The 19,594-nt window shown below is 44.5% G+C and overlaps 1 protein-coding gene across 1 annotated transcript; it reads right to left on the bottom strand.

Moving 5' to 3' along the window:
* Window positions 1-2,684: 2,684 nt before the first annotated feature.
* On the bottom strand, window positions 2,685-19,355 carry LAMP5 (lysosomal associated membrane protein family member 5). The gene is made up of 6 exons (XM_077753752.1): window positions 18,791-19,355; window positions 18,084-18,256; window positions 17,580-17,711; window positions 17,346-17,451; window positions 15,759-15,947; window positions 2,685-3,567 (listed from the first exon to the last, which is right to left on the bottom strand). The coding sequence occupies exons 1-6, from the start codon at window positions 18,852-18,854 to the stop codon at window positions 3,389-3,391; spliced, it is 843 nt and encodes a 280-aa protein (XP_077609878.1). The 5' UTR covers window positions 18,855-19,355; the 3' UTR covers window positions 2,685-3,388.
* Between the last annotated feature and the right edge of the window lie 239 nt (window positions 19,356-19,594).

Raw genomic sequence — 19,594 nt, forward strand, 5'->3', positions numbered from 1 at the left:
GTGAACTTTGAATGCACATGTTAAGAAATGGGCTAGAAAGCATATCATTAAAATTAGCTTATATGGAGTGTCTCCAGGGTGCCTGGCATTGTGCTGGGGACTTAAATGTACTGTCATGAATCCTCAAATAACTTGGCAAGGATTGGTGAGTAAGGTCCATTTTCAGATCAGAGAAGCTGCATAATGTGGCTAGTGTTTCAGATAGTCTGAGAGCAAAGGCTTTTCCCGTTTTCATACCCTGTGTCAAAATTATCCGGGAAGCAGAGTAAAACTGCAGATTCCAGGTCTCACCACAGAGATTCCCTATCCTTCTGGGATGATGCTCTAGAACTGAGGTTTTAAACTGCCCCCCACCCCCCTCGCCCCCCATGACTCGGATGCAAACTGCTCTTGGAAGCATGTTGATTTAAAGCTGCATCTGCCCGGTTCTGGTAACTCAGGTATTTGTTCCTGGGAAGTGATTGGGCCCAAAGCCAGCTGGGGCTACCTCCCCAGGGAAACACCCCTTCCTGAGCACACAGCTTGCTGCCTCCACAGACAGGGCTCTGCTAGGCTCCTCTTTCCTACCACGTCTCCCCTCCCCCACCCATTTCTCCATTCCTGTTTCTCCTGTGTCTCCCACTCCTACTCAGCTTTGCCAAGTCTTTGTTAACAGAAAGGCTGGACAACTGGTGAGAAGAGAGTGATTATAGTTTAGAAGGCTTTCTCAGGCTGGAGAACAGTCTCCCCTGCCCCCTGAGGCAGCTTTACTGAGAGCTATTTCCCCAGAATGGGGCAGGCTTGCAAAGAAGCACATTCAGAATTTAATTCAAACTCACCCCCACCCCACAGAAATCTGCATATGGTTCATCTGGCCCAGCTTTTCCAGGCAGGCAGGCCAGCAACCAGACACAGCATCCTTCTGTGCCCAGAGGCAGTTGTGTTTAAAACTACAGTAAGGAAAAAATGACAGTTAAAGGGGTAATTGAGCATCTGTGGTTTGTCTGTTTTCTCTCTCATCTCTGAGCTTGAGAAGCAATGCAGATACATGAGCCACCATCTCAGCTTGCTATACTCAGGTACAGGAGCAGCCGTGAAATGCAGGACAATAGGAATGGCCATGAACGGAGCCCGGGCTGGGATCCAGGGGGCTGAGTCAGTTCCTCTGGATGTCTTGGGTTAGCCATCCAGAGACCACTGCACCTGCCCTCATTAGGAGGCTCCCTTTTATTCCACTGAGTTGATAAGAAAAAGGCAAGACTGAGAGAAATAAGGAGAGGATCAAAGAAATTAGGCTGAGATTGAACTGAGCTAGTTTTAGGATAACTAGATAAAGATGCTGTGATTATAGCAAGTATAGTCATGGTAATGTGGCTTTATGCACATACTGCATATTGCAGGCAGAAAAGCCACTGATATTTGAGAATTCAGATTTGATTCTCAAAAGATTTAATTAATCAGCTTAAACACAGGGATGTGGCTATATGACAACACTGTAAAAAGAGCCAGGGCATTTGTTCTTTTTAGAACAACCTGTGTGTGCGTGTCAGCCCTCCCCCATAGACTTGAACTTGTCAGTTTACCACTGTATACTGAACAGAGACTGCGCTTAGTAGGTGCTGAAAACCTGTTTGTTGAATAAATGAATGAATGCTGATTCCAAAACTAATCATGAGACCTATGTTTTGTGAAAGCAAAATTTTTAAAAGACACAAATCTCCTTTTGTAAAAGTAAGTTAAGGAGATACAGAGTATTCAGAAGTAGGAGTCAGGTCTAAAATTTTTTTTTCTGAAGGGGTTACAAAGTGCAAGGGTAACTCACTGATACATCTAAGTGTCCATTTCTCCCCAGATTCTTGGGTGGTTCCAAATAAATGGGAAGCTTTTAAAAAATACATGAGATGCTACAAAGGAAAGAGTAATGTCAAGTTTAGGGCATGGGGTGACAAAATGGTGGATGACTAAAGGTATCTTCTTCTACTGGTGCAGTGGCCAACTGTCATGAGGAATCAGGGTTTCTTCCTCACTGGGACTGAGCAGACACTGAAGAGAGATAGTGCAGGGAAAAAGACTGACAGATTGACAGAGAAACAAACAAACAAGTAACGGAAGAACATTGGCTGGTACTTGTCAAGATTTGCCGGGATGATGAACTTCCAAGGATGTGCTACTTTTAGCAGTTGATGACTTGGGGAGATGAACTCATGAGTTGCTCTCATACAATGGAGATGGTATGGGGCATGGAGAGATTCCCATCCTAACACCAGAGAAAACAATTTTTCCTACCCTTGCTCAGATTGTTTAGATAACATTCTTATTTAGAAAGTGAGTGAAACTCAAACTATGTCCATTTCTCTAGAAAGTTTCAGCAAATTATATTTTAATTCAAATACAACACAACCTAGGCTACCAGGTTCAGGCCAGCTTTTTAATCTGAAGTGAAATGCCAAACTCAAGACCAGGAAGCATCAAAAACAGTATTAGACCAATCATTCAAGAGGTGCCATTATTAAAATTCTCTTTGTCAAAGTAATTCCATGGTTTTTTACCTGGAAAAACCAACCTCCCTCTTTTGGCTTCCCTGTACTTTCTTTGCTCTCGTCTCGCAGAAATGAAAGCCCATCTTCAACATTTCCCTCTCTTCTCTGGATGCCGAAGAAACCATATCAGTTTTTGTCGTCTTGTTTCAAGAAAGCAGCCAAATGTTAGTCAGTAGTGTGTTTTAATTCATTTTGAAAAACAAACTCACATGATTGATTCTTCAGGTCCCCTTACTTGGACCTGACACATTATGAAGTCCAAACAGCTCTGCATAGTTACATTAAACACGTTCTTGTGCTGCAAAGTCACTGGGTGCAGGTAGCAGTGAAACATTCCCAAGACAATCACTAGACATGCAGAATGCCAGCCAGAAGCAAGGATCACTTTCAGGGGTCTTGCTGGAGGGAGCATGAGGCTGTATTTTGTGTGCATTGACAACTGTATAAGGTAGGCCAAGGGAGCAAAGCACCCCCCATTTCTCTGAACCCAAAGGGGTGTCTTTCCGAAAGAAGTGTCTTTCAATCCCTAGACTTCGAGCCAGATACTCCTCTGAGTTGTACGTGTTGCTCCTTGGAGAGTCAAAGCCAAGCCACCATGAGCAGGAAGACTGGCTGACCCCTCCCTCTTCATTCCTCATTCCCCAGAGTGGAGAGAACATCTGCCACTTACCCCATGAATCCAAAAGAATTCCCCCCCACCCCCATCCCTGGGTTTAAGCATGGATGCAGGCCAAGCAAGCCTTGGACACCCAGGCCTGTTGCATTGTAGCTATGTTGGTGTATCCCATGTACAAGGTGGAAAAGTGCTTTTGTTTCTCTACCTGATCCAGCCGGGAGAGGGGGCCTTAGGGGCTGCTGCCTACTGGTCCCTAGCCCATGTGCTTATATTGGGATCGGTCCCTAGGGATCTGCACCTGGTTGGCAGTCATTTTGTGGTGGATGTGGTAAATCGCCAGTGTGACCACAATGACGAGGCCTAGGATGAGCCCCAAAATCAGGGGCAAGGTTTCCTCCAACTGCTCCCGCTCATCCACTGGACACTTATGTTCTGAAAAGGTAAAGAAGAAGAAAAGCAATCAGTTCCTGTCAAAATATTTCAAATCATAAAATCTTCTATCAAAACGAAAAGGGAAATGGAGGTGAAAAGTTTCTCAAGGAATATTTGGGGAGACTCTTTTCTTTAGAAATAATGTTCCCCCAATGAACCATAATATTACTTAATATTTCTGCACAAGGTAAAATTAAAGTGTACCTGTTAAACAGGGCAATATGCGGTCATTGGATTGCTGGCAGGTGCCAATAAAACATCCAGATGATTGGTTTAAAATTTCAGTTTCAGCATTAAACACAACTACCATCATTTTTATTGTTGGTTTAATTTTTTAACTTTTTATTGAAGTATATGTACACATAGAGAATTGCACACAATATAGAACTTTCAAAAAGACTGAAAATATCCAGTGCTGATAATGATCTGGAGAAATTAGAACTCTTATATATCATTAGTGGAAGATGGTACGACCACTTTGTAAAACTGTCCAGTAGTTTCTAATAAAGGGAAATATACACCTACCTTATAACCCAGCATTCCATTCCTAGGTGTTTACTTAAGAATAATTAAAACATATGGACACGAAAAGATTTGAGCCTAAATGTTCACACAAACTTTATTCACAATAGCCTAAAACTGGAAACAACCCAAAAGTCCATCAAAGTGAAATGGAAAAACAAAGGAATATTAATCAATAATAAAAAGGGATGATAAAAAGGAATGAACACATAACAAAATGGATGACTCTCAAAAATATTTTGTTCAGTGAAAACTCTAAGACACAAAGAGTCCATACTATATGATTCCATTTATATGAAGTTCAAGAGCAGGTAAAACTAAGTCTATGGTGATTGAAATCAGAAAAATGCTTACACATGGGGAGGACAGGGAACTTCCAGGTGTGATGGAAATATCCTTTATTTTGATCTAGGTAAAGGGTTATGTGGTTGCAAGTACAGGTAAAAATGCATCAAGCTGTGGGGCACCTGAATAGCTCAGTTGGCTAAGTATCTGACTTTGGCTCAGATCGTGATCTCATGGTCCATGAGTTTGAGCCCCAAGTTGGGCTCTGTGCTGATAGCTCAGAGCCTGGAGTCTGCCTCAGAGTCTGTGTCTCCCTTTCTCTTTGCCCCTCCCCCCCCAATAAATAAACATTAAAAAAATGTGTCAAGCTAAATACTTTAGATTTGTGCATTTTGATATATGTAAATTATACTTCAATTTTTAAAAAGACAGTGCAGAACTTCATGAATTTTCACAAATGAACATCTCATGTAACTAGCACCTAGATCAAGAAAGAAAATGTTACTCGCAATGGTTACTAAAATGGCATTGACTCCATTTTACCCTCTTATCCTCAAGACAGTTTAATAGCCCTGTGCCTCAATTTTTCCCTAGAACCAGAAAAACAATTTGGAGCAACGTGGTGGTCACATAGTTTGTAGAGCTGAGTAAAACTACATTCCTAGAAACCAGGACACGTTTGCTCAGGCTCCTTTGCTCCTTGTGGGGAACTGGTGGCCTCTTCACCAAACTCATGAGCCACAACTGGAGAAAACAGACGTTAGATATCTGTTCATAAAGAGCAAGTTTTTAAAAATTTTTTTTAATGCTTTATTTATTTCTGAGAGAGAGAGAGAGAGAGCATGCGCGAGTTGGGAAGAGGCAGAGAGAGAGGAAGACACAGAATCTGAAGCAGGCTCCAGGCTTTGAGCTGTCAGCACAGAGCCCGACATGGGGCTTGAACCCACGAACCGCGAGATCATGACCTGAGCAGAAGCTGAATGCTTAACCGACTGAGCCACCCAGGTGCCCCCCATTAAGAGCAAGTTTTTAAGTCAGGGTGACCCAATAAGCACTTGTTGAGCACCGACTGTGTGCCAGGCTCCTCCAGGTTGACACAGTCCTTCCTCTCACCTCTCCTGAGGCCAGCAGAAAAGAGAATAAGGCCTGAGCCTATTCTAGCAATTAGAGTCTGGAAGATTTCAGGCAAATATACAGCTTTTGAAAAGCTATACAAGCCCAGAGCCTGGAGCCTGCTTCTAATCTCCCTCTCTCTCTGCCCCTCCCCTTTTTGTTCTCTCTCTCTCTCTCTCTCTCTTTTACTCAAAAAGGATAAACATTAAAAAAAAAAAAAGCGTACACTTGGGGCACCTGGGTTGAGCATCCCACTCTTGATTTTGGCTCAAGTCATGATCTCACTGTCATGAGATCGAGCCCCAAGTTGGGCTCTGAGCTGGGCATGAAGCCTGCTTAAGATTCTCTCTCCCACTCCCTCTGCCCCACTTGTGCACACTCTTTATCTCTCCCCTCTCCCCACTTGTGCACACTCTTTATCTCTCAAAAAAGATAAAATAAGTACTAGTATACTTAATATGCATGGCTCCTAAATTATCCTTCAGCTCTAAGCACAAAGATTTTCTCATTAATCCCCACTGCAACCCTATGAGATAAATACTGTTATCATACCCATTTTAGTCATAAGGTAGAATGAGGCTAAGTAATTTGCCTAGAAGAAATGAAGCACCAACTTGAATTTCAGCAGCCTAACTCACAAGCACACTCAGGGGGGTACTTAGCAGACATGAGCTAAGGGTAGAGTTAGGGTCAGGTCAGTAGCAGACCTGACCTACTGGCATTTAAAAGCCACAGAATCACAAAATGGGCAGGAAGGGGGCTTCTGGGCTCTGTGGCTGTGTGTGCTGGTCACAGAGGTACATGAGGTTTCTGAAAATTCAGTGAGGAACATACTTATTGCCAAGAGGTATGAGGGTACTTTCAGGGAGGATGGATATATTGTTTTCTTCTTGATTGTAGTGATGGCTTCATAGGTGCATTCCTAAGTCAATTATTTCTTGTATCATACACTTAAATATGTGCAGTTTATTGTATTTCAATTACAACCTGAACAAAATTGTTTAAAATAAATCAGGAAACATACAACTACATACATACATACATACGTATGTTTCCTGACTGAAAAAAGAAGAGTTTTTTGGTTTTGGTTTGTTTTTTTACAAAGAAGGGTTAAGTGCTATTAATAGCACTAAACTGAACATTTCTCTTTATTATAATCAGAAGGACCTAAAAGAATCAGTAGGGAACTTTTCTTTTTCACTATTTGATTCAATTCTAATGAGTTCCACTTTGAGCATCAGCCTGCAGCCCGACATACCCATTTCCCCCTGGAAAAATCTAAAGGTTGTTACACACTGCACCAAGGACAGCTATGGGCCCCAGGGCTCCATACCCAGAAGGTTGGTTTTTCCCTTCACCGTACCACACTGCCTCTTTGAAGAGAAAAATGAGTAGAAATGGGGCTTCCTGGGATAGGGATTCTATTAACAAAGGCCATTTGTTTTCCTCAACATGCTGTTGCCTGTGTAATGTTAACGTACATTATGGGCTTTGCTCATTTTCCATGTACTAGCTGCAAACTTACACCCTGATATTCATAACGTGCCCCTGACTGTAGCTAAGGAGGTAGATTTGGGAAAGCCCCTGGGTCACCTAAGGATGGGGGCTGCTTGCCAGGAGAACTAACCTTGTGATCAGAAAGCTGGAACTTTCAGCCCCACTGCCCTGATTTCCAAGGAGGAGAAAGTGGTTGGAACTTGAGTTCAATCACCAATGGGCAATGATTTAACCAACTGTGCCTATGTGATGAAGCCTCAATGAAAACCCCAAAGGACGGGATTCAGAGAGCATCTGATTGGTGAACACATAGAGATTTGGGAAGAGTGGTGGGTTTGGAAAGAACATGGAAGCTCCACCCCCATCTTTCCCTTATCTTGCTCTATGCCTCTCTTACATATAGCTGTCCCTGAGTTGTATCCTTTTATAATAAACTGGTAATGTGATGAGTAAAATATTTCTCTGAGTTCTGTGACCTTCTCTAGAATTCAAGGAGAAGGTCACAGAACCCTCTGATAGCAAGTTGATCAGAAACGGAGGTGATAGCCTGGACTTGCAGTTGATATTTGAAGTGGAGATAGGGACCAGTCTTGTAGGACAGGCCCTTAACCTGTGGCATTTGATGGCATTTTCAGGTAGATAGTGTCAGCAGTGAGTTGAATTGTAGAACACCCAGCAGCTATCAGAGAATTGCTCAGCAGTTGGGAAAAACACCCACACATCAGAATTAGTATCAGAATCATACTGCCCAAACTATTATCTTTTTTAACTTTTTAAAAAATGTTTTTAAAATGTTTCTTCATTTTCGAGAGAGAGACAGAGCTTGAATGGAGGAGGAGCAGAGAGAGAGGGAGAGACAGAATCCAAAGTAGGCTCCAGGCTTTGAGCTGTCAGCACAGAGCCCAATGTGGGGCTTGAACTCACGAGCTGTGAGATCATGACCTGAGTCCATCAGAAGCTTAACTGACTGGGCCCCCCAATTGTTCCGTAAAGTATTATCTTTAAACTGATAATGTGGTGTAGTTATAGGGGAATAAAATACCCCATTTTTTAAGAAAAATGGAGGAGAAAAGCATGTCTTCTGACAGAAAAAATTATGGTTAAAATACCATTGCGGTTTAGTTCCTTTTTGTTTTGTTTTTATTTTTTTAATTTTAATTCCAGTGTAGTTAACATACAGTGTTATATTAGTTTCAGGTGTACAATATAGCAATTCAACAATTCTATTCATCACTCTGTGCTCCTCATGGTAAGTGTGCTCTTAATCCCCATCATCTCTTCACCTATCACCTACCTGCCTCCCCTCTGGTAACCACCAGTTTGTTTTCTATAGTTATGAGTCTGTTTTTGGTTTGTCTCCTTTTTTCTTTGTTAATTTGTTTTATTTCTTAAATTCCACATGGGAGTGAAATCATATGGTATTTATCTTTCTATGACTTATTTCACTTAGCATTATAATTGTGGGTTACTTCTTAAAAATTATTTTTTGTGCCTTAGGAAAAAACCTGAATTAAACCCGCCACAGAAGGGGGTATATAAAGGGAACATTAAACTATGGACATGTCAAAAAAGTCATGGGAAAATAAGGGGATGTCAAAAATTATCATAAAAAATATTGAATCCTCATCCTCATTTCTTCACATCCACTAAGTGGTCAAATAAGGGAACCTTCCCAAGTCTACCATCCCTTATCCACCATCTCAAAATCCACAAAGCTCTGGAAATCCCAAGAACTTTGTATCATGTATTTGGCAGCAACACTTGACTTGAACTAATGTAGGATACTAGTGATTCTCATGTAACCTACTTAGCATGAAGATTCATGTGTTTCACTGCAGGGAACAGATATATTAATATATTTGATTGTGGGGAACTACCTGGACTCTTCTGGGGTTTTCCATAATATATGGACTATGCACTGAAGTCTCAAATATCCTGAACTCTGAAACCCATCTATCCCCAAGGGTTTTAAATGAAAGACTGTAAGCTCATGCCAGAGGGACACACACACACACACGTGCCATGTTCAGGCCCAAGCTGGTGTTTTCAAACTCTGCCTCTGACCCAGAGGGAAAATAATGTTTTACATTTTAGCTCAGAACATAGGTAAACACGCATAATCAAAACCAAGGTTTCACAAAACAATACTTATCTTGACCCTATACATCTAATAATCTCCACTCCAGTCTATTCTCTTTAACTTAAAACAGTGTTGGCCATGACCCACTAAGGCAGGAGGTGCCATCCTTTTTTGTACCAGTAATGATGAAACTGTCACCATTTCTCAGAATCATGCTTACAAATGCATAAAAATAAAACATACAGGATTATGGAGGAAATAGATTACACTGAAATTCAGCTATCAAAATATGTTTAAATAAGTTGGGAAAAAGCAATATGTGTACCCCTTTATTAGAACACACACTGGCTGGGATTGCAAAGTAATGAGAAGCATCACTGTTACTTTGCAAGATCTACACAAGCAAATGTGGGATGGAAATATCTACGATTTCTATTGGAGTGAAAGGCACCACTAATTATTCATTAATTATCACCACTAACACTATTATGGATTGTTTTCTGCATTTATGATTGAAGGGAATGTCAAAAATTAGAAACTGGTGAAAATAAAGATGTAAGTTTTTCTCACTGAAATTCACACACTCCCAGAATTCTATCCACAACCCCTATGGACCTCAGGGTTAAGATCCTGTGCAATAAACTGATTATAACCCACAGATTATAAAACAGGAAGGTTCTAGGTCTCTGCCTAGGAGAAGAGCATCTTTTGGCTTAGCCCACACTAAATTTAGCTTTGGATGCTCAGAGACCCCTAATTCCCTGTTCACTTCCACAGGGCTTGGGGTCCCTCATGCCTCTGCCCTGGCTGGGCTCAGGGTTCTTGAGTGCACAAAACAGAGCCTGAAGAGGGTGGCATATGGCTACAAAAGACAACAACCAGTCTAGTCATTAGAAAGGACCAGATGAAGACAAATCAGACAACAGAGGGTTAATCTGTTGCCAGCTGCCAGCTGCCAAGTAAGGTACCCTCAAGCATAAATCCAATGCCACTGAAATTCTGATTCATCTTCAGTTCTGGTTTTTAGTCCATGTTTTATTTTCATGTTTACTTGTTTGTTTGATGACCACCATTTTTTGTATGTTTGATGGTTTGACAGCCATCTCAATGGTGTATTTACTCCCTGAGGCTAACCAATGACAAGAACTCTTCATTGCACCCCAAATGAAAGCACCAAGGTGGGCAGTGGGCAAAAAGGCAAACTAATTGCTTCTCAAGCTCTGCTAACAGCCCAGACTGTTCCCATTCAAGAAAGGGGCTGGTTGGACTTCCTCCACCCTCTGACAGGGCAGCTTGCCTCTTTTCTCTGGGCTGACTCCGGACTTCTGTAACCTCAGCAAAATGTATTTTTTATACTGAGAAACAGTATGAATGGGCTTTGGAGATCTTTGGCTGGAGTCAAGCAGATACTCTCAGTAGCAATTAAAATAAGATAATAAAAGCAATTGTTGATTGATGCCACTGTGTACCAGGCACATGGCATGCACAAGAAAGAGTTGTATAAACTCTCACTACCTTATAAGCTCTGACAGGGCAGGAAAGTTCATATACCCCAGAACCTACATGTAGCAGACCCATCCAGTGTCCTTGGCAGCTACCTTTCTCACACATTGCAATTGGTTTTGCCTACAAAGCAGTTTAGAAGTCTCAGAGAGTCAATGCTTCTCCCCCACCCCAGCAGACATCAGTGGGGGATAACAGTTGGTGGGTAAATGCCATTGTTCCCACCTTCCAGGCTGAATAATGCTGATGTGGGTTCTACACTCTCGGGGGTTCCAGCAGTGTCAGCCCCAGGTGCCCACAGTAGACACCTGCTCACTAAAGTACCTGTACTTGCCTTGCCTTCCTATCTCATCTCCCAACCCCCCTCCCAGTGCTTTCTAGAACCACCTCCTAAATAAACTACTTGTACTTACATACTTGCATATGATCTGCTCCTTGGGGAACCCAGCCTAAAACACTACATTCCAGGAAAGTACCAGGAACACTGAATTCTACAACTGGCTAGCTCCAAGCCCTACACTGGGGCTCCACATTCCAGCCCTTGACACACCTGTCAGCATTGTTCATAACAGGACTATCTCCCCCTAGCTGCTTACCCAGGAGACCCTGAGGATCAACTACACCTGCTGGGAGGTGCTAAATAAATCACAGGTCTACGCAATGCTGTGGGTCAGCATCAGCTAAGCCTTCCTGCACGTGGCAGCCAGCCACGGGGTGCCCTACTGAGGGCTGGTGTACAGAGAAAGGTAAGATGTGATCATTTCCATTAAAACACATATCTTGTTAAAACACAGATCAGGTGGCATCTTCCAATAATGCTGTTAGGAACACTAATAAAAAGTTCATAAATTTCAGGGTACTCAACAACCTTTGTAAAGGTGCCTCCTGTGCTCACATGTTTTTATTAGAAACAGCTTAGGCTCTGAGTAAGAGCACAGGATCTGACACCCAAAGACAGGCTCTTGTCCCAGCTCTAGCAGCCACTAGGGGGGCAGACTTCACCAATGACTTCACTTCTCTGAGCCTCAGTCTCTCTGCCGTCATCTGGGTTCTCAGTACCTTCTTTACAGGTTTGTTTGTTTGCTTGTTTCTCCTCTTTGAGAATTAAAAAGGGACCAGCCTATATGTGGTCACTTTTAAGTGCCTTTTAAACCTGAATCTTTAATAAAGGGAAACAGAGACTGGGTGCCTGGGTGGCTTAGTCGGTTGAGTGTCTGACTCTTGATTTCAGCTCAGGTCATGATCCCAAGGTTCATGGGTTCAAGCCCTGCATCAGGCTCTCAGCTGACAACGCAGAAGCTGTTTAGGATTCTCTGTCTCCCTCTCTCTCTGCCCCTTCCCTGCTCATTCTCTCTCTCTCTCTCTGTCAAAATAAATAAACTTTTTAAAAAATTTAAATAAAGGGGAACTGAGATACCCTTTCCATTCTATTATGTTTCTTTGTAATTATGTATAAAAGTTGCCTTTAATTCAAGCATTAAAATTCTTGGGCTGATCTGTGGCTTATCAGTGATGCAATCCTCATCTATGACAGCCAGGAATCTCCTGGGGCCTGCAAAGGGACACACTATAAGGACGTAATTGTGGAAGGACATGTTAATCAACCCCAACGGAGAAACATAAGGTGTTTTGAACTGCAGGTTGGTAGTTGCCATACAAATGTATTGGTTATAGAAATGAGCCAAAGTAGCCTCTGTGTATGGGTACCTAGGTGCTTTATTTCTTCACCGCAGGCTGAGACCATTAGCTGGAAAGCCTATCATGCCAAACTCAAATTTTTACACATCTAATTATTTAAAAACCAGCCCAAACAAGCACACTTTTAGCTATTTAGAGCCTGCCTGTTTTGCATATCAAACTTCACCCAACAGCTTTTACCCATTGATAAGATAGGCCTTAGCCTCTGCTGCCCCTCAGAGCTCTTGGATCCAGGGACTCCTTACTGTGCTGCTGTGCCATATTGCCTAGACATGTAAGCACCCTCCCTGGTACCCCTCTCCTTGCCAGGAGGTCCTTGGCCCTCCTCCTTTCTGGATGGTGGTCCCCATAAGCCTCCCCATGGATAGTTTCATGCTCTGATCCATCCTGACGCAACCCTGTCGAAGCACTACCCAATAAAGCTTGTGTACTATTGCCTCTCAAGGTCATATCATTTCCCTGATCAGCTCAAGATTCCTCAACCTCCCCCCCCCCCCCCCNCAGCATCACCAGGGAGCTTGCTAGAAATGGAGCATCTTGGGCCCCACCCCCAGACCTACTGAACCAGACTCTGCATGTTAACAAGATTACCACAGTTGTGCACAATGCAGCTGAAGATTTGTGTGCACACTGTAGTTGGAGACATGCTGGGCTAAGAGACTTCTGTTGAGGATCAGCATAGTAGTGGAGCTCAATGAACTAAAGGGATTTAAGTGATAAAGATGTCAACCCCCATTTGAGCTGCTCTCAGTGCCGTGAGTATCCAGTATTCCATTTCACTGACTCCTTGCTTTGCTTAGAGTCTATTAAGCAGGTAGGTGTGAAACTTCAGACTGCCAGTATGGCCCCCTTACACAGGGAATGGCTTCTTCATTGGAGTCCCTTTGACTATACATCCTGCACACACGTGCCAAAGGCACATCTATACTCCTGCAGTGGACAGTTATGAGACCAGATGCTGCTCCCCACCCCCAACTTGGGGCAGGCTGCTCATCCAGAGCCTCTTGAGCTGCTTTTCTGGGAAAGCAGGGGAGGGGGCAAGTCCCAGGTCCCAAAAAGGCACTTTTAAAAGGAAGCTTTTGGATTCCACCAAATCAAATCAAATGAGCCCTTACAAAACACTGTGGGGGGCAGGTGCTGAGAGGCACAAATGGGAGGAGCCAGGAACAAAGGAAACCCTGCCACACAAAGGCACACGGATCCAGTGAGTGATTCTGAATGAGGCTTGCTTCCTCCCAGGAGCAGGAGCTTTGAGCCCCAGGGCACCATATAGGAGGGGACATCCTAATTATTACCCAGAAAAGCCTGGGTGAGACGAACACCGTTTGCTTGTGCTTAATAATACATCTACATGTATAACGGTCTATATGCTTCCAAATTCTCTAAGTCTACCCAGCAACTGTGTCCATCTAAGACCTGGAAGTGAATAAAACTTGGTTTTCAAACAAAAGATGCCATTACGTCCATGCTATGAACTCCACTGCTTTTCAGGAAACTAGCTCTGGTCCTGAGTCAGTGCTCATTTACTCTTATTTTGTATAGCATTCTAAACATTGATGAGATTTGGTTTCTCAGTTCATAAGTGACCATAAGCAACAGTGTAGAAATAACCCAAAATGACTGAGGTGAGGTGGCAGTAAGGACCTAGTAAAAGCAGCCATCACAGCACAGATAGCGCCAACCAGTAAAGAACAGCTGACCAGTAAAAAACAAAGAGTAATTTGAGACTATGAAGAGTACCCGCATAAACTCAAAAATATCTATGGTAGGAACACTGAGGCTGATTCTACACAGTCCAATATGTTCATCATGAATTCCTGGTCATCAGTAATCGGAAGTCCAACTACATTTAATTATAGTTAACATTTTCAGTTTAAGAGAGACACTGTTCTATTTCATAAACACTTGTGTAATCAAACAGATTTTTAAAAAATGCTAAAATCTTGACACTTACGAGTTTAATTTCAATTTTGTGGAAGAGCTATTAAAATGGAACTAGCCCATCCTTCCCTGAGTGTGTGGAAGTAAGTATTGCACTGACTTACTAAACATATTAAATCCTGATTCATCTGACATTCAAGCATTTGGAAGTCCCTGTTAATTGTATTCGCAGCTTCAGAAAATCACTTCAGTCAAAGTTAACTGGGCATCTACAGTGTACCAAGCACTATGTTAGGTGCTAAAAATACAAAGAGGAAAAAAGAAGTAGGGTCTTCTGTCAAAGACAGTTTAATTAAAGAATGTTCAAATGGTCTTTAAATGATCATGGCGTTGGGGGGGTGCGTGGATTCTACACAGTATAGTTTGATTTGGGAAGGGAATTTTATGACAGCTGCATGCCTTAGGAAATGATTTAATGATTTGTGTATGACACAGGTGAGGATTCCCTCATATCCTGTATGTTCCAATAGTTGTATTCATCTGGGGATTCCCACCCCAAAGGAAGGCATCCATAAAGCAACCAGAGTCTCTCCCCATTTCTTAACCACAAGGAATAAACAGCATATCAAACCATCCTTAACAAGCTTCTCCAGACAAGAGAGAACAAATGAATTGAAAAATTAATTCACCCTATCTTTGCCTGGTATAAATTCTTGGGAGACTCAGATAAATTTTAGAAATGTGGAATCCCCTTGTGCCCAACTTCCGCTGGGATGCAGAGAACCAATAGAATGTGGACATCCTGAATCTGCCCGGGCTATATCCTGCCTGTCCCCTTTTCAGAGAGGAGCACAAACTGAGAAGCCTTTCTCCATATCCCAGGAGGAAAGGATCAGAGAACCATGCTTTCCTGGAGCCTCAAGGGTCTTCCTCCCCACAAAGGGGAGTTCTGGAGGGAGGCAGGTCTTCATGAATCTCTCTTCCTGTAACACGCGCGCGCGCGCGCGCACACACACACACACACACACACACACACACACACACACACATTGCATCCTAGCCACACAAAAACTTAGCCTCACAATGGTAGAAACTACAGCTGAAAGAAAGTACCCGAAATAACATGGAGAAATGAAGGCCCATGGAAGCAGAGGCCCTTCTGTAATCCATGGCTCTCTACATAAGTGCTTGAGATTTTTAATTGCTTTTTCACTGGGAAATTTTGCATCAAAATTATATAGATAATATATATACTATATATATTATATATTCCAAATGGTCTTTGTTATCTTTCTCCCTATCAACGTTCCTGTCTTGGCAAACAAAGGGGAAGAAAGGAAAGAAATAAAGAAGGAGGGGGAGCAAGGAAGGGAAAGTGGGAGAGGAAAGAATGAAGCGAAGGAGGAAGGGAGAAGAAAGAACCATTGAGGAAGGTTGATCAGTTCACAGCCTAAAATATTACAGTGAGAGGAAGTGTCATGTAAGCCTGAAGAAAATACAAGTGGTAACAGCCTGGGACCCCGGCAGGTCCCTTTCCCCCATCCAGCCTGAAGTCAGCCTTTCCTTCCCTCCATCCCATCTCCTCCCCCCACTCATATCCCCACCAACCTACCTTCACTGAACACAAAATCAGAGATGATGTCAAAAGGCTGGATGTGGACCGCGGACAGAATCATGGTGACTGTCTTCTGTGGATCGCTGGAAGCTAGTGAAATGGTCTGCTGAGCTTGACACTCGTACGACTTCCCAGCTGGTGTGACCAAGGCAGAGAGGTGGTGTGAGTTGGCTGTGTGCTTCCCCGCTGCAAGGAAGGCCCAAGGCAATGGTTAGGCCCCTATTTCTGGCAGAATCCTAACCTCCTAACCTCCTGTGCCAGATGGGTGGGCTCCTCCTGCCTCTCAGCTCCAGACACCCCTCTGATCCTCTGTGTTGCCTCGCTGCGGCTGGAGCTCTGCCGATGGGATCAAGTAGTGACAAAGGACAGGTACTCCCCTTCTTTCGGGAGCAACGGCTCCTTAAACATTGATTTGAAATCTTTTATTTCTGGAAAAGGAAAGTGATACCAAAAAACCAAACCCTGTTTACTATATGAAACCTGACAATGGAGATTTCAAAGAAACAGAGCAGTGACTTGGTTTTCCACATTTCACACTGGCCAACACAGAATAAAAGATCTTCAACAAAGCAGGACTGACTGATGGTGCTCTGGGCAGACGCCCTAGCACACATATACACTCTTTGCACGTCTGCCCCCTTTTCCTCCTTTTCAGGCACATGTTTGTGTTTTTTTCCCCCTCTTTCCCTTTTTTGGAGGGGAACGTATCTAATTTAACTGGGAGAAGCTGGGAGAAGTGTTTGAATATGGATTTTGATGAAGAGAAGAAAATGCTCTTTTTACTGCAATGATAAAAAGGGATGGAAAGGGAGACATGAGATGTATATTCTTTCATATGCTCAATACAAATCTTTTCCCAACACTGGTGCCCAGGTGATGGAAGGCCTCATTAGGAGATGAGACAGTTTACTAAATATGTAAGTTGGTTAATTAATTTACATGTGGTCTTTGATGGCTCTTGCACATGTGAACCTTCTTATTTGGGGAAGGGCTGTTGCTTTTGCCATGATAGTTTTGGAGGATCTGGGTGAGTTGGAGCGATGGGCAGGAAAAGCTAATAAATTAGGACATGGTTCAGAATCTGCTCTGGGGTGAATGCAGTCAATGACTGAAGATCGAGTGTGAGGCCTAGGGCCACGAACAAAAAGATACTGCAGGCTAAACAAGAAAAGAAGTCACACTGTCCCTTTCAAGTTTCTGCACATAAGAAGAAAAACCAGAATGCAGGGGAAAGAAATACAACTTTGCCCTTTTCCGTGCTCCTTTAAAGGACAAATAATAAGAAATCGTCCTGAAGCCGTCAGGGGGAACACAGGCCCTCAAGAGGCGTTTCATCCAGGATTAGGCTACCAGATCCTAGGCCCAGGATTCCTTGCTCATCTACAAGGCCTAAGGTCCAGAGGACGCGCAGGTGCTGTCGCTTTCTCTACCTTGGAGAGAAAGCCCAGGGCGGACGTGACCTAAGAGTGCAAAGCCAGGATCTGTTTCCATAAGTTTCCTGAGGAATTCTGTCTCCACGCCTGTGCTCTCTGCAGTGCCCAGGCTTTGCCAGACTCCCTCCCCAGCTTTCGGGCCACCACTCACCGCTGACTGCGTCTTTAAAATGGGTCTTCTCTGAGGAGTCGTAGACAAACTGGACCTTGCTCAGCCTCCACGTCGCCTCAGGTCCTTTGGACGCATTGTGACTTTCCTGCCAAGCGGGGAAGGCGCGCGTCACTCGTCTCCACAGCTTCTGGGTGAGGAAACCGTGGGGCGGCCCCCGCCCACACCCACCCAGAGGTAGGCAGAGCCCCCTCTGCGCGTCCCCCTCGGGGTTACCTTTACAAACAGCATTTTGAGCGCGTATGCGCGATCCACCCAGAACACCTGCAGCTCCGACTCGTTGTGGCCACAGCGGCCCTTCACCTCAGCTCCTCGGGTCAGTGAGATATCGGCCTGTTCCGTGATCAGCTGGGAACACAGACGCCCCGCACCCCCTCAGCGCTCCCGGCCTCCGCGGGGGCTGTAAAGGGCAGCGCGTCCAAACTCGGGGTTGCACGCCTCAGCGCTCCTTTGCTCGCGCGCTCCCAGGTCCGGGAACATGCGGTTAGATGCTCTACGTGCAGACCCGGCCGTTAGGGAAGCAGAGAAAGGGGGGTTACTTTCAAAGCAGGCAGGGCGAGCAGAAGGTTACAAGCCGGAACCCCCATGCAGCATTCGGGAGCAGCCTGCAGGGGCGCAGAAGGGGAAGGCGGGCGACCCAGGTCTTCATGGGGCCTTGAGGGAGAATGCCCTTCGCCCCTGGAGCCCTAGGAGAAAGCCGGGAGGGAAAAGGTTCCTTACATCGACATAATTGCTGGCCCACACATCATAAGGGACAATAAATTTGGCTGCGAACTCGGCCATGAGACACGTCGTCCCATTTTCCCGCACCACAAATATATCTTTTTCAGGGTTAGTGGAAAGGCCTGAGAGATTTTCCACTTCTTGTTCTGCCATGATTCGAGCCATTGTATCTGCGGAAAAACAAACCAAAAAAATCCTATCGGTTCCGGGAACAGTGAGCCCACGCGTCGCGGGCACGGGGGTGGAGAGATCGTGGTCTGCAGGCTTTGGGGTGATAAAGTTCCTTGCTGGCTGCTGTGCGCTCTGCGAGCCATTTCCCTAACCCAGAGCCGACAATTTCAACTCCGTTGATGTTAATTTATAATAAAAATAAAATTTAAAAATGTAAATCCTTACTATCTTGTAAGCCGACTGGTCTTTTCTTTCATCTTAGGCTTTTAAAACCAAATCTTTCTTGCCAATGCTCAGACCCCACGAAGCAGGCTCGTGTAGCTTTCTGTCTGGGATGTGCCGTACAGGTGTGTGGCCCTCTGGGGAATTCCCTGCCTCTGGCGGGAAGGCCCTCCACCCCGCCCGCAAAGAAGAAAGAAAATAGCAAAACGTTAAGGGCCACATTTTGACCTTAAGCTACTGGTTTTACTCTGCTGGTTCTATTCTCTGCAAATAGTGCACCCTGCCCTTGCAGTCGCCCAAACGCTACTCACAGAACAGCATCAGGAGAACTCGAAGTCTATAGACGCTGGAAAAGGCTCTTCCTCGGAGATCCATGCTCGCCGTGCAGCGAATGAGGCCAGATGTGCTGCTGCAGAGGCCACCCGTGAGGGAATCCCTCAAAGTCGCCGCTGGAGTGAGCCGGGGTGAGCGAGGGGCGGGGGCACCGAGAGGGAGGCGGGGGGAAGCGCGTGTTCTCTGCGCGCTGCCGAAGACTTGGTGGCGGGTGCCGCACCGACCCGTGCAGGCTGAACGCGAGTCGGCTCACTGCAGAGGAACCGACCGCGAGGTGAGGGAGCTGTCCACGGCTGCGAGTACTGAAAGGGATCGGTTGTGTTGCAGGAGTGAGTGTTGTGGCTTGGCTTGTGCAGATAGCCAATGAGATTTGGGGGGGCTAAAATTCTCCCTGAGTCTGTTTCCTGTTCTGCAATTGCATCCGCAGAGATGACTCTGTCCTGAGAAACTTAAAAGCACTCTCAGACTTATTCAGTATCCCCACCAGGTACGGTTATTAGGTGGGGTAGGTATCACATCCCTGGAGTCCTGGCTGCTGGAAATCTGGTTCCTGAAAGAAAACCGTAGAGCACAAATTGTTGCTGCTTTGGGGGAGGAGGAGTAGGCAGAAATAGAGAAGGAAAATGCTATGGCAACAGTTTCCTGCATTTGGAGACATCCCCTTCTCTCCTCTGCTCTCAATGAGCTAATAGGTTTAAAGTTAAATTGACACCTTCCTAAATGAGGCCGTCAGTCAGTGCAGCATTCTGGCTTATTTTCTGTGAGTTCTGCTCTCTGATTGC

The sequence above is a fragment of the Crocuta crocuta genome, unplaced genomic scaffold (assembly GCF_008692635.1).
Source record: "Crocuta crocuta isolate KB4526 unplaced genomic scaffold, BGI_CrCroc_1.0 scaffold82, whole genome shotgun sequence".
In the NCBI taxonomy this organism is placed as follows: Eukaryota; Metazoa; Chordata; class Mammalia; order Carnivora; family Hyaenidae; genus Crocuta; species Crocuta crocuta.

Excerpts from the sequence above, each read along its gene's own strand:
- LAMP5 (XM_077753752.1), bottom strand. The coding sequence starts at position 18,854 with ATGGATCTCCGAGGAAGAGCCTTTTCCAGCGTCTATAGACTTCGAGTT. Across the intron at positions 18,257-18,790 it reads AGTTCTCCTGATGCTGTTCT|ATACAATGGCTCGAATCATG; the intron begins GTGAGTAGCGTT and ends GTTTTTCCGCAG. Across the intron at positions 15,948-17,345 it reads TTTTAAAGACGCAGTCAGCG|CGGGGAAGCACACAGCCAAC; the intron begins GTGAGTGGTGGC and ends CCTTCCTTGCAG.